At 44.4% G+C, this 15,455-nt stretch overlaps 1 protein-coding gene across 1 annotated transcript in view; it reads right to left on the reverse strand.

The window, feature by feature from the left end:
- Nucleotides 1-1,010: 1,010 nt before the first annotated feature.
- Nucleotides 1,011-15,455, reverse strand: part of Mall (mal, T cell differentiation protein like) — a 27,689-nt gene continuing 13,244 nt past the window's right edge. Inside the window, exons 2-4 of the mRNA XM_070013259.1 lie at nt 7,186-7,353; nt 4,755-4,877; nt 1,011-2,523 (exon numbers count right to left, since the gene is read on the reverse strand). Coding sequence (XP_069869360.1) covers nt 2,461-2,523; nt 4,755-4,877; nt 7,186-7,353 — 354 coding nt within the window. The 3' untranslated portion in view covers nt 1,011-2,460. The remainder of the gene's footprint in view (nt 2,524-4,754; nt 4,878-7,185; nt 7,354-15,455) is intronic.

Raw genomic sequence — 15,455 nt, forward strand, 5'->3', positions numbered from 1 at the left:
GGCTAGATTGGAGGTGGATGATCCACCAGAGATGATCCCAGCTTGGGATCTGAGCTCTGTACACTGGTGAGAAATCTGTGAGACCTTCCTCCTGCTCCATCCTTTGAACAAGGGCATGCACATGACCCTCTGCATCTAAGTGTCTAAGTTTTTGCTGAGATGTGATGTTTCTGATGGGAAGGTCAGATTTGGGGGCAAGAGATGGGGGACCAACATTTTGTGGGTTGGGGTATTTTTAGACCTAATGCCAGTCGTGGAGATTAGAAGGTCACCTTTCAAATTTTAATACATTTCCCCTATTTTATAAAGATCATATAGCCTGGTTATTGGTTCAAGAGTCACTGGCTGCCCTTGCTGAGGCTGATTGGAACCTGCAGGTGGCTTGTTTGGTACAGACCACTGGGTGTGGCTCATGGATCCTGCATCCCCGCTCACAATGTCCCCAGTACCCAGCACACATGAGGTTCTCAAGGATGCTGGGGAATGTCTTAGTCTTCCTTTTCCCCAAAGCCAATCAATCATTACACAGGACTTGGGTGTGGGAAACCCTTGGGGTTTCCGTGTTACAGCGCCCCCTTGTGGGGGAAGCCGCTGAGGGGGCCTGGGAGGAAGCTGCAGTGAATTTGGGATGTCTGACTCAGGTGAGGGGTTTGTGCAGTGGATGGGGGCTGGTGATTCTCAGGGCCTAAGAGGTGGAGGGAGCAGCATGAGAGGCTGAGACCCATGCAAGCGCTCAGCCAGCCCTCTTCCTCTCCCAGCCTTGGCAACGTTAGCTGTTGTGAGTTTGATTTTGGGAATCTGCCCCCAAATACTAACACTACAAAGCCAGCACCAAAGGCAAACACAGCTTCTCCTGGCTGCCACCTTAGAAGCAAGGTTGTACTCCTGCCCACATGGAACTCAGGCTTGAGGGCTAAAAAGCCTTCGAAGGGTGGTGCTGGTAACACTCATGCTTGCACTAGTGTGAGGTGCGATGCCAACAGTATGAAAGCAACTGATTAGTCAGTCTCTGTGGTACAAAAGACTTTTATTTGCATGTGGCCACTCAGTAAATGTTGAGCAGTGACCATCATAGACAGCTGCCAGGCAACAAAAGGAGAGATAAACGGTGGCTTGTTATGACATCAGGGCAATGAGAAACGGACTAGTAAACAATGGTGAAGTAATGGAGTCTTCTCCTAGGTAACTCCTGAAGGATGTCCAACTTCCTACACGCCCCCCACCCTTGCCCAGGAGTGGAGAAAAGTTGATAGAGAACAGTAAACCTAGAATCAGGAAGACCAGTCCCTTTCACACAATAATTTATTTCAAAGCAAGAACAGGCACGGGTGTCGCAGGGCTGGATCCCTGCCCGCTAGGCCTGGGGACCCAGGTGGAGGAGAGAGGCCAGAGCGTGCAGCTGGCCGTGGAAGGATGTTTCCTTTGAAACTAAGCACCTTGATTTGGCTTTTCTGTGTGCACAAGGCCGTGCTTTCTTGCAGAATGGCCTCCAAATGCAAAAGCATTTCCTTGTCAGATCCTGAGAAGCCCTGTTGATCTTTGGCCTCACCCAAGGAGTCCCCAGGATGCATGCAGAAAAACATGGTCCCAGGGAAGGAGCGCTCTGTTGCCCCTGAGATAATGGGGCAGCTTGTTCTTCCCACATGGCCCTGGCAGGGGCCACAGAAGAGGACCCTTGCCTTTTGCACTGGGGTCTCTTCTCGGGGGGGGGGGGCGGGTCAAGGCAGGGTCTGGAATTTAGCCCTTAGGAGGCCCTTGGACACCTGATGCAGGTGCACTGCAGCTATGGTTTTCACATAGCAGCAGCTACAGGCTACGCTCCTCCCTCCCAATCCCGTCTCATCTCCCACATGGCTTATTGAATAATCATCTTGCAAAACCCAAAAAGCAAAGTTGGCTTATGTAGATTTCCCTTGGATACTAATGCAAGGGTTAGGGGCAGGTTAGGAGGGCTCAGAACATTAAATACAAAGTCCTCCATGGTGCCTTTCAACTATAAGAAAATAAGACCCCTTAGAGGAAGCACACAAAAGCACAATACCTATGTGCCTCTGATCATGTATAAAATAATATTTATCAAAATGAAAAAAATAGAAGAAAAGACCAAACTGTCCCCTCACCCTATGCCAGAGAGCCCCAGTGCTGGGGCGAAATCCCTGGACAGGTGCAGCAACAGCAAAGCTGGGATTCTCTACTGTGGTTTGGAGGTTAGACTTCTAGAAGCGCTAGGCTCATGGTCAGAAAAGTCTGAGACACACACTTTCCCAGGAAATAAAAGAAGACAGGATTCTTGTGTTCACTGAAGGAAGTTGTCAAAGCAGATCTCATTGACTAGTCCAGAAAGATGGTCTGTGGCGCCCGTGTTCCAGTGGAGGTCTGTTGGTCATGCAGATGGCTCCTGATGAAACCTGCGTTGGAGGAGGGGATGACCCGGGCTTTCTCACTGGCGCCACCCAGGCTTCAGTGGTAGTAGATGCTGAAGGCGTGGAGAATGTAGAGCAGGGTAGTGATGAATGCAAAGAACTGGAAGAAGATGATAGTGTCAGGGAGGGTTAGTGCCAGTGTCTGTTCTACCCAAGTGGCCCCAGCCTATAGGAGTCTAGCCTGACCCTGCCTCTGTGTCCTCTGCCTAGGCAGATAATTGGTCAGCTACTGTACTCTCATGGAAATGCTTATCCCTAGCATTCGCAGTCCACATCCTTCTCAAGCCTCCAAGCTCAGCAGGCCCCAGGATTCTCCTTATCCAACTACCATGCTAGAAGCCTCAATCCCTCTGCTCCTCCCACCATACCTCATACCATGGCCAAGCCATGGCTCTTCTCTCCTCTAAGGGCAGGGGTCATCACCTGTGACATGTCTTCCACCCTGGCTGGCATTCACATTCTCCATCCATCCATCCATCTATCCATCCATCCATCCATCCATCCATCCATCCATCCATCCATCCATCCAGTATCTTTTAAGTACCTGCTATCCTTTAAGAATAATTATTGCACCAGGTATTTTGGTTCACTCCTATAATTCCAGCTACTCAGAAGGTGGAGAGCAGAAGAACTAAAGATTGAGGACAGCTGGGGCAAAAGTTAGTGGGACTCCATATCAACAAATAAACTTAATATAGGTAATTCACATCTGTAATCTGTGCTACAGAAGCATAGAGAGGAGGAGTTCAGGTCTGAGTCTGAACTAGGCAAAAGTGAGAGATCTAGTGTGAAAAATAGCCTAAAGTACAGAAGGCTGGGACATGGCTAGAGTGGTAGAGTGCCTATCTAGCAAGTACAAGGCCCTGAGTTAAAACCCAGTACCAGGGGGGTATAATTGGGTGGGGGGAGGGGGGAGGCTGGGAAGGGAGGTGAAGGGTAAACAAAGGAGGAGGCTGCAATGCTTGGTAAGAAATGTATGCATTATCCTGCCCATGTAATTGTAGCCCCTCTGTACAGTATGTTCTCAAATAAAATAAAATAATATTAAAAAAAAAAACCAGTACCAGGGGCTGGGAAGGTGGCTCAGTGGTAGAGCGCTTGCCTTGCATGCCTGAGGCCCTGGGTTCGATTCCTCAGCACCACATAAGCAAAAAGAAAAAAGCCAGAAGTGGGGCTGTGGCTCAAGTGGTAGAGCGCTAGCCTTGAGCTGAAGAGCTGAGGGACAGTGCCCAGGTCCAGAGTTCAGGCCCCACAACCGGACCAAAAAAAAAAAAAAAAAAGTACCAGTAGAACAAAAGCAAACAAAAATCCCTAAACCACCAAGAACTATTGTTTTAACAGTTGGAAGAGATTTAAAACTTTCTGCCTTTCTGCCAGGTATGGTGGTACATGCCTGGAATCTTAGCACTGGGGAGGCTGAGGCACTATGTAAACCAGCTTGGACTACATAGTGGGACTTTGTCTCAAAAAAGGAAAGGAAAAAAAATCCTGCCTCACAGAGCTTGCATTTTAACAACAGGAGGCAGAATACAGGCAAGGTCAGCAGTTGGAGGGTAATGGGAATGCTGAGGTAGGCCATCTAGAAAGGCCTTGGTTATGAGATATCACTTGAGGAAGAGCAGAACAAGCATGAGGCCACTCTGATCCTGAGATGCAGGCATCCCAGCTAAAGCTGAGCATGAATGCGCAAGTCTATGTATTCAGAGTCCTGCCTTGGAAGTTTTCTTCAAGGGCTAATGAAGGTCAGGGCCTGCTGAGGTGCCCTCTGCTACTGTGTGCTTGTTGTCACCAGAGGGCGCCATTCCACAGCTGGAGAAAGTGCCAGGGCCCAGAAGAGCCTCCGTGGGCCAAAGCCCTAGAATCCTGTTCTTCTCATCGTTTAGTGGAACCTTGCTTTTGCTTCTGTCAGCTAACACCCTCACCCCCATGATTGTCTGTCACTGAAATAAAAGAAACAGAACAGCTGAGTCCCTTTCAGAGCAGTGGAAGCCATTGAAGGACTCTCTGTGGGAGGGAGGTGTGCTCCAATTTGTGTTTTGAAGAAAAAAAGTAATTCTGAATACTGAATGTAAGAGAGAACCAGGCTAGTTTGGATAAACAGGAGGCAAAAGTTAGGCTTGACTTTGGACACATGCATTTACACACACACACACACACACACACACACACACACACACACACACACACACACACACACACACACACACTGGCCCCCTCCTCCATACCCTTGCAGCTTGAGGACTCAGGGCAGTGTGCATTGCACTGGGCAGAATGAATCCTCATGTAAGAAATGTCTTCTAGCTACCACTGTGACTGTCCCTGCTCACTCACTGAGGCCGCTGTGTTGATGTAGTAGTTTTTCAGGTCCTCGTGTTCAGAAACGATTGTGGCGTGTACTTGCAGGACAGCAGCACTCATGTACAGGATGCCTGTGGTCCCGTGGTAGAGGCTGTCCTGGGGACAGAGAGCAGAGCAGCCACCATTACTCCAAGAATGGGGAAAGAAGCAGCCTCCAAATCCAGCTTCTGCTCTTCTTTCCCAGTGTTTAGAATGAAATATTTATGTAGCAGCAATATAGTGGATTAATAAATAGCAATAATATCAATACACATTAACATTTGCTGATTGCTATTGAACGTTTTGGTTGGAGGAGGTAGTGGGGATTTGCTAGGTAGGCAGTCTACCATATGAGGTATGGCCCCAGATACTGAAGGTTTATTCCATGCCAAGCTTTGTGTCAAGCCTTTTTTTTTTCATGTCAACTGTTAGAGTTGCATTTATTACTAGTCTTAATTTGAGGAAATAAAGCTCGAGGTTACAGCCAGTGACTAAATGGGCAAGGTAGAAGTTGCACCCAGGTCATGAGCTCAAATCCTATGATCTTTGTGTGTGTGTGTGTGTGTGTGTGTGTGTGTGTGTGTGTGTACGTGCGCGTGCACACACACACACACACACACACACACACACACACACACACACACACACACACACACACCAGTGCCAGTACTGAAGCTTGAACTCAGAGACTTGTACTCTTGCTTGGCTTTTTCACTCAGAGGTGACACTCAAGGGTGACACACTCCTGGCTTTTTGTTCGTTAACTGGATGTAAGAGTCTATTGGATTTGTCTGCTGGTGCTGGCTTTGAACCATCAGGCTACTCAGCCTCCTTAGTAGCTAGGATTACAGGTGTGAGCCACCAGTGCCCAGCTCTAAGCCTAGGCTTTTAACCATTAGTTTTAGGAAGTCCTACTCTGTGCTGTGCACTATCCTTACAGTACACACATCTTATTTAATTTTCAAGAGCTGACTTCATAATGGCCATTATTAGTTTCAATGTATAGATGAGATGGGGTGTGAGGCTCATCCACTTCAAAACTTGAATTCTCTGTGTGTGTGTGTGTGTGTGTGTGTGTGTGTGTGTGTGTGTGTGTGTGTGTGTTGTGGGGCTTGAACTCAGAGTCTAGGTGTTGTCTCTTAGCTTTCAACTTCAAGGATGAACCATAACTCCATTTCCAGTTTTTTTTTCTTTTGGTTTTGGTGGTTAATTGGAGATACGGCTTTGAACTGTGATCCTCAGATCCTGAGTAGCTAGGATTACAGGTGTGAGCCACGAGTGCCTAGCAGCATGAAACACTTTGATATGCTTAACAAGATGATGTGATGACCTGAAAAAATTCATGGTGTTATCTTAAATAAAAGCAAATTTGTTCCATGTAATTTGCACTTTATTGCATAAGATTTATGTGGTGTGTAGAAAAATGAGCTTATCATGAAACAAGGACACAGGATGACCCATTGCAACAATGATATGAGACACTATGTTGGAAACCATCTTTACAACTTTGGGAGGGGGAGGAGTGTGGAAGATGGGGGAGGGAAGGGATAGTAGAAGAAAAACAAAGGAGAGGGTAACAATGTTCAACAAGAATTGTACTCATTACCTTACTCATGTACTGTAACCCCTCTGTACAGCATCTTTGCAATAAAATAATGGTTTTTGAAAAAAAATGAACTTATCAGAGTGACTGTGGCAAACTTCCCATTGATGAGATTATTTTTCTTCTACTAACGTTGCTCCAATGATTTACTTTGCTACGAATAAAATTTCAGAAGAACAGTAGAATATTCCTTTTGGTTTTTTTTTTGTTGGTTTGTTTTTTTATTTTTGAGTAAGAAAGAAGACTTTTGCTTTGTGGTCCAGGCTGGCCCAGAACGCCTGAGCCCAAGCAACCCTCCTGCCTCCATTTCCCTTGTGTCTAGAAGTACACAGGTGTGCGTCTCTAAAGCAACTTCAGAATTTTCTTCATTTCAAGAAGGTTTGTATATTCCTAACAGGGAAGACAGTAGAAAAGCGTATAGGGAAGAATTGCTCTTGCAGAGAAATATTTTCATGTTGGCTTAATAATCGACATACTAAAAATCAAAAGCCTTGGCTGCATAGGGTCTAGCCTGGGTGAATCCCTGGGCTCCTCGTCCTCCTCCCCACCAGTGAGGGCCCATTGTCCCCTCAATACCCAGCATCTGGGGGAAGCCACGCCTCTGTTTTGTTATTTTCCCCCCCAGTCCTGGGACTTGAACTCAGGGCCTGGGCACTGTCCCTGAGCTTCTTTTGCTCAAGGCTAGCACTCTACCACTTGAGCCACAGCGCCACTTCTGGCTTTTTCTGTGTATGTGGTATGAAGGAATCGAACCTAGGGTTCCGTGTACGCTAGGCAAGCACTCTACCACTCAGCCACATTCCCAGCCTGTATGGTTCTTACCAGGACTCTCCAGGATTCAAATCTTTTGTAAAATCCAAACAAGTATGACAAGAGGAACATCAGGGAGATGAGGAAAGAGGTGAGTGACACATACATCACCCAACCTTGCAGCAGTGGGTTTGCTACCTGAGTGGCAGCCACCAGGATCCACACCCAGAACCCGAACACCTGAAAGAGAACAGCAGAAAATGAGGTCTTTGTTTACTTTTGTACAGTACATTTACCTTTGTGGGCATCTCTTTTCTCCTTTGCCTCTGATTAAAAATTCAGCTGAGACAGGTGCCGGTGGCTCACGCCTGTAATCCTAGCTACTCAGGAGGCTGAGATCTGAGGATTGCGATTCAAAACCAGCCCGGGCAGGAAAGTCCGTGAGACTCTTATCTCCAATAAACCACTAGAAAACTGGAAGTGGTGTTGTGACTCAAGGGGTAGAGCACTTGCCTTATGCTGAAGAGTGCAGGGACAGAGCTCAGGCCCAGAGTTCAAACCCCACGACCGACCAAAAACACACACATACACACACAAAAGCCCAAAAAATTCAGCTGAAGTTAGAACAATGAAGATGGAAAAGGAACAATATGGTTGACTTTGAGTGGTTGACTTTGAATCACAGTCAAGTGGGATCTTGATGGGAAATTCAAGGGGCTGACACAGATGTGCTAATGGGAGGGGCTTTCAGCCAAGTTTGGCTGTATCTTCTTAGCCTAAGCAGGGTTGATATTATAGAGGAGGAGGAAGAACAGGAGGATGAGGAAGAGCAGGAGGAGGAGACAAGGATGACGACTAAGATGACGACCAAGAAGACAAAGATGAAGACGAAGAAGAATAGGAGGAGGAAGAGTTGGGGAGAGGAGGGGCGGGAAGAGAGGAGGTAGAGGAGGAGGAGGAGGATTCTGAATCAGTGGCTAAATTTAAAACATGAAAAATACCCCAACTGGGGAAATTTCTGGAAAAATCCATTGCTCTGGCCACAGTGTACCCATTGCCCCAGCCAGAATGAGTTCTGATTGACTCTCTTTTTTATTTTTTTATTTTTTGTGCCAGTCTGAGGCAGGCTTGAACTCAGTGCCTGAGCACTGTCCCTGAGCTTTTATGCTCAAGATAAACATTCTACCATTTAAGTCACAGCTCCACTTCCAGATTTTTGGTGGTTCATTGGAGATAAGACCCTCAGAGACTTTCCTGCCCAGGCTGGCTTTGAATCACGATCCTTAGATCTCAGCCTCTTGAGTAGCTAAGGTAAGCATGAGACACTAGCACCCAGCCAGATTGACTCTTTAAAACAGACCTACCATCTGCTAGTTAGTTTACTTTAGTTTAGTTTAATTCCTGGACACTTGGTCTTTTTGTGGCCCTCAACCCCACAGGTGCAGCTGCTCACAAGCTGTCTTTTCTTGGAAGTCCCTTTGCAGGGGCTAACTCAGCACTTTTATGACTGAGAATGTCTCATAAACTTCACTCTAGGCACCTCCCTTGGCTCTCTCCAGGCCTGGACCTGCCCCCCAACCTCTTTATATTCAAAGGTACAGAATCTGAATTTGTTTTCCTCTCCCAAATTCCTTCAGAACCCACCTTGCCCAACCCTGTTTAGAATGACTCATCTGGGGGGGGGGGGGGGAGACGTGTAGGCTTGACCCTGATATAACAAAAGCAACTGAGGATAATGATAGTACTCTATTTCATTCATCTGTTATATAGCAATAGAATAATTTTGAGCCAGGTGCTGAGAGCTTCTACCTATAATCCTAGCTACTCAGGAGCCTAAAACCTAAAGGATTACAGTTCAATGTAGCCATTACAGAAAAGTCCTCACTCCATCTACAAAATGACCAATAAGAAGCTGGGGCTGAGGCATTGCTCAGAGTACAGCTGAGTAAGCAAAACACAGTGTGAGGCCCTGAGTTCAGATCTCAGTATTGCCAGAAAAGTTATTGAAAAAAGTAGAGCTTGTCAATTGTAAGATGACTGGAAAGTTTTGATGATGCTGGGATGACTCCTGTGTTTGTGACTTGGAGATTTTAAACATTTCTATAAAACTAGAGTAAACAAGAGTTGTCACTGGGTGCTGGTGGCTCACACCTATAATCCTAGCTGCTCAGGAGGCTGAGAAGCCTCATGGTTTGAAGCCAGCCTAGGCAAGAAACTCCATGAGACTCTTCTTTTCCAATTAACTAATCAAAAACCAGAAGTGGAGCTGTGGCTCAAAGGGGTAGAGCTCTAGCCTTGAGCAAAAAAGCTCAAGGAGATCGAGCAGACCCTGGGTTCAAGCTCCACAATCAGATAGATAGATAGATAGATAGATAGATAGATAGATAGATAGATAGATAGATAGATAGATGAGTTGTCAGTGCATGTGCCACACATTTCTACAGAGGTAGTTCCCCTTACTGACAACTATCTCTGGTTTTGTTGACTTTCTTCAGAAATTTTAGAATCAACTTCCGTACACTCTTATCGATTGGGATTTTTTTTTTATTGTGTTTAATCTTTAGGTCAGTAATGACATTTTACAATGAATCTTCCAGTCTATGAACATAGTATGTCTCTCATGGTATGTCAAAGATAGTCTTTAATGTCTATTATCAATGTTTTGTAATTTTTTGGCATATTATAGGTATATACATTTTGTTATATTTTTGTCTATGTATTTTATTTTAAATGGTACTGCTGTTTAAAAAACTTAATCTCGTAATTGCTCATTGATAATAGATAAACATAAGTTTATTTTTAATATGTTGATATTGTATCCTGAAGTTTGCTAAACTTATTTATTTGTTCTAGGGGGAACTGTTGTTTTAGTTGGATAGATTTCTTAGAGTTTTTAATGTCTAATTAGATTTTAATTTTAAGGATTGCTAATGAGATGTAGCTTTTTTGGTATATTTGCTGACCATTTATATTTCCTCCTCTGTAAAATTTTAGTTATTTCTATTGGTTATACATTTTTATAGGTTTTTCTTTTTCTCATTGGTTTATAGAATTCTTTCTGACAGTGTGGATATCATTGGCTATCACACATTTTGCAAAAATATTCTGCTAGCATCTGTCTCACATATTTTATGGTGGCTTTTAATAAACCAAGTCCTTATTAATGTAGTCAAATAGGTCAGTGTTTTCCCTCATTATTTTAAAGTTTAAGAAATTCTTTCTTCTTAGAAGAGGAACACAAAAGTGTGATGCTTATGTACCTCTGATCATATAAAATAATATGTATCAAAATGAGCTCCAGTAAATGGAAAGAGATTCCTCCCAGTCTTAAGTCACAACGATATTCATGTGCCTCAGGCTTTCCTTTCAGTAATATCTTTCTTTAGTTGCCTATTTAGTGAATTCCAATTGATGACAGGTAGTTTGATTGGTTGGAAAGTGTCCTTAATTTTTTTTCCTGACATCAAGCAAAAAAGGTCAGATAAGTTGATGTTAGGGAAATGAACCCTAAGATATGTATTCAAATGTTTTTTTCTTTCATGAGATTGTTTCTAACACATTTATAAGATTATTTCTTTGTTGCTTTGTATGTCCCTCCCCCACGGTATAACCCTGCTTTCACTGTATTTGATGTCGGTATAATTTGTGGAGGGGAAAGGAAAAAACAAATCGTTTAAATAGGGATACAGGTGGACCCATTGCGACAATGAGATGTAAAAGTCGTTATGTTGAAAATGAACTTTACAACTTTGGTAGGGGGGGGAGGGAGGAAGATGATTGGGTTGTGGGGTAGGGGGAGGATGGGAAGGGATGGGAAGGGGAAACAAAGGCTACAATGCTTGATAAGAAATGTACTCATTATCTTGCCCATGTAATTGTAACCCCTCTGTACAGTATTTTTACAATAAAAATTTTTTTCCTGACAAATTACTTTCTCTAGCACTTCAAGATAGATTCCCACTGAGTTACACATTTTCCTCATATTATTCCATTGTCTTCTGACTTCCATGTTGGTATTGTGAGAGGTCAGCTGTCAGTTGAACTATTGCTGAGCTGTAAAAATCTGACATTGGTATCTATTGCTTTTAGAACTTTCTGTCTTTGGTGCTCTGCAGTTTATGCAATAATGATAAATGTATTGAGCTACAGATGTCTTTTCACTGTTTCTACTTGATACTAATTTTGGATTCGGTATCTGAAAATTTCATTGCCTTGGTCTTAGTAGCTTGATTCTGTACTTTGTGGCTCTGCTAATTCACATTCAGCTTCATTTTTTTTTTTATCCATTTAATGAATTTTAACTTAGACTTTTTGTCTGTGGGGATAGTTCAGTTCTGAACGACAGTATTAGAGAAAATCTGGGCCAAATATTCCACTCACTTCTATCAAGCTCAGTGAAATGATACTTGATATTCACTTCTGCTTTTTGAAAGCTATCACCAGCTGTTGGGGACTAGCGATTCTTAGTTCACAACTAACCAATATATAGATAAGTCACCTTATCTCTTATAAGACTTCCACTGTTGTGGAAATGCACTTTTGTGTTTGTGGAGAACATCTAGGCTGTTAAGCAGAAAATGCAAGAGAGGAAATGAGAACCTATCTAGGACAAGAAGTTGCCCACAAGGCAAAAAATACAGGCACAAAACTAATGGGGCTGAGAAACGCTTCCAAAATTCTGGCTACCTCTTAAACACTGGTTCTAGGAACAAATCCCTCCAGGCCTTAACCATCACTCTTGAAAGAATTTGGGGAGTTCCAGGTTGGTCCTGAGACTTCCTGTGAGTGAGTGAGCGAGTGAGTAAGTGGGTGAGTGAAGCTGACTTGTCCTAGGAGGGATATTGAAGGGTGGAACTCTCTTCCGGCTCCTTCCAAACTGGGTTTTGTATGTTGATACTGGTGACAGGGGCTGCTGATGCTGATATTGCAGAGAGGTACCAGAGCTCTGCATTAAGCAACTCACTAAGTGTCTTTCCCCTCCAAGCTTTGGAAAGTGCACAAAAATATGTTACCTGGACAACACACAAGCAATGCTAGTTGTTAGTGGAAATGCCAGTTAGGACTTAGACAACTAGTGACTGCACCAGGACTTGTGAAAACTTAGACTCACATTAGACCTGGGAGAGCAGAGAGTGTTCTGTGTCATTTACGAATGTGTGCCTGGTGTCCAGCACAGGTTCTAGAACAAAGTAGGCATGAGGGTGAAGGGTGTTAAGGTACATTCTTTGGGGTCAGGTATGATGTAGATCATACCTGTAATCTCAGCTAAGCCAAGAGGCAGAGATCAGGAGGATCATGGTTGAGTGTCAGCCTGGGCAAAAAGAACAAGTGATATCCTTTGCCCCATCTCAAATAAGGTGAGTGTGATGGACCTATAATCTATCTTGTAATCCTGTAATCCTGTAATAGGAGAAAGCATAGGCAGGAGGATTGAAGTTTAAGGCTAGTCACAGGGGGGATGGGGGGGGGGAATATAAAACTCTACCGGTTGCTGGTTTAATCCTAGTACGCAGGAGGCTGAGATCTGAAGATTATGGTTGGAAGCCAGCCTGGGAAGAAAAGTCCACGAGACTCTTATCTCCAATTATCCACCCCCAAAAAAGTCAGAAATGGAGCTGTGGCTCAAGTGGTAGAGTAGTAACCTTGAGCAAAAGATCACAGGGACAGCGCCAAGGCCCTAAGTTCAAGTCCTAAGTACTGGCACCAAAACAAGCAAGCAAACAAACAAACCCTGTATCTGAACAATAACTATAGGAAAGAAAGAGCTGGGGACATGGCTTTATTGATAGAGCATTGCTTATCAAGGCCCTGAGTTCAAACTCTAATACTGTCAAAAAATAAAGTGCATTCTTTTGAATAATTACATCAGTATATAATTACATCAGTACCACCCTACATTGACTAGCACTTTACAGTTCACAAAACACACTCACTCACACTACTGCATTTAGTTTGTCATACAACTGCAGTTTCCTAAGAAAGACCTGGCTCTTAGTCCCTTCTTCTGCCACTGCCGGCTCATCTGTTCTATTCTCGAGAGTAGCCTGGGTGTCTCAGTTCCCTTGACCCTTGTTAGAGCCTATAAACAAGTCTCTGTCCCCTTTCCGTCCAAGAGATGGTGCTTTGGATAGGCACTGACATAGGTACATATCTTTCTGAACATCATCTCCTCAGACTTTGAGGAAGGGAATGAGACCTGAGCTCACACAGGCAGTGTGGTACAGCTTGGATCTGGGGAGAATGCTTGTAGGTCTGTCACTCAAGCCAGATTTCATTCTCTGAGTGCTGGGGCAGGTAAGTGATCCTAGACTGTGCAAGGCCAACTAGGCCTCTGCTGAAGTCTGATGGGAGGATTAAAGGTCTTACTGTCTCTGCTATCAAAGGCCCCATTTGGACCTTCTTGTTCTGGGTTCAGGCTGTGGCTCAGAGACCTCCATCCCCACCTTTTATTCTTCCATCAGCCAAAGGCCTCTGAGCATTTGAGATCCTACTCAAACTGCCTGAGAGTCTTTTGAATGGCTTTATTCTTGCTCACTCACAGTTAAACAGCAGAATGGCATTTGCTTTTTGCTTGCACCTTCTAAACAGTAAAGGGACCAGAGCCAGGGACCAATTCCAGGTGAATTTAAGCCTTCCATTTGCTATCTGCTATCATTTCTACCTCACAGAGTCTGGGTTGGATTCTTGTAAGTTGTGAACCTTGAGTGCTTGTACTTTAAAAAAGAAAAGTCATATTTCTTTCCAGATTCTCCTGGCAGCTGGAACTGGTCTCCCATTTAAATTTCCATTTTGTATGGTATTTTGGGGGCTAGTCCTCAGATCAGAATGGAGAGGTATTTTATTATAGTTGGACATTTAGATCAAGTGTGTTTCAAGTACAAACCTCAGAAAGGTCTTTTGCTTATGAATAAAATACACATTCCTTGTGTATGCATTTCCCTAAAGAGTAAACTTTGAATGATCTTTTAAGGCAGGATAGAGCTTCACTGTAGGTCTGAACACTTGTTCTTGGAGAAGAGCTCCTGGGCGTTTCAAAAATTGGGTTAAAAACCTAGAATTGGAGTTAGTAACAAGCAGACTAAGTCTGGGGAGAAATGCCAGCTTCAGGTCTGGGGCAGGGAAATCAAGCCTGTACCTGTGCCATCACACAAGGTAGTAAGAAAACCCCCAAGGGCTCTTGGGGTCACATCAGAGGTACTCAGCAGGTTCCTGCTGAACACTGAGGACTTAAAACAGGGAGCATACCACAGTGGGTGGGGATGAATCAGCTGAACTGAAATCTGTGCATGTGAAATGATGTTTTTAAAAATAAACACGTCTTTGGTCACTTTTGGAGAATTTTTTTAACTCCTTAATAAAAGAAAAAGAACCAAGCACACATATGGTGGCAGGGGTAAGGAGCTTCTGAAATACAAGAGGTTTGGGGAACGTGGCTCAGTGTTAGCATATCAAACATGGAGTTCAATCTCCAGCACTGCAAAACCAAACCACCTGGATCCCTGAGCTGCCTAGGTAATGCTGTGCATCCTGCCATGCTTAGAACACTTTGGAGATTTCCAGAAAGCCACAAGATCTGAGTCTATCCCAGAGATTCTGGTTGGGGAGGCTGCATGGCTGGAGGACCGAGGGTGGTGCTGCCACACTGCCCACTGGAGGCCTGCTGCTTTGCTTCCACTGTCTCCACTCTCCTCCGTGCCCCTCCCTGCCTGCTGGATGGGGGGTTATTTAACCTCTCTGTGCCTGGCAAATAGAGGAGGATATCTCACTGGCCTCACACACATCTGGTACATGGGGAGTACTGGCAGCAATTATTGGCCAAGACAGCTGTGACTATTTAAAATGACACTGAAAGAGGTGACAACACTGTCCTAAAAGGAATATACTCATTACCTGACTTAGATAACTGTAGCCCCTCTGTATATCACCTTTATAATAACAATAAAAATTAAAATAGAAAATTTTAAAAATAAAATAAAGTGACACTGAGGACAGGAAGGGGGCTATGTGAGAGAGATCCAGAAGAGCAAATGATCACAGCTGTCTTGGCCCAGCCACAGCTGTGTTCTTAATGAGTGAGTTCACTTCCAGAAGAGGGTATGTTGGCAAAATAGCAGAAGGAGCACAGACTATTGACAAGTTGCAGAAAGCATTAGTTATGAAGAAAATCACGCTGGGCGCTGGTGGCTCACGCCTGTAATCCTAGCTACTCAGGAGGCTGAGATCTGAGGATCGCAGTTCAAAGCCAGCCCGGGCAGGAGAGACCGTGAGACTCCTATCTCCAATAAACCACCAGAAAACCGGAAGTGGCGCTGTAGCTCAAGTGGTAGAGCGCTCGCCTTGAG

The sequence above is a fragment of the Dipodomys merriami genome, unplaced genomic scaffold (assembly GCF_024711535.1).
Source record: "Dipodomys merriami isolate MVZ:Mamm:240054 unplaced genomic scaffold, mDipMer1.0.p SCAF_90, whole genome shotgun sequence".
Taxonomy (NCBI): domain Eukaryota; kingdom Metazoa; phylum Chordata; class Mammalia; order Rodentia; family Heteromyidae; genus Dipodomys; species Dipodomys merriami.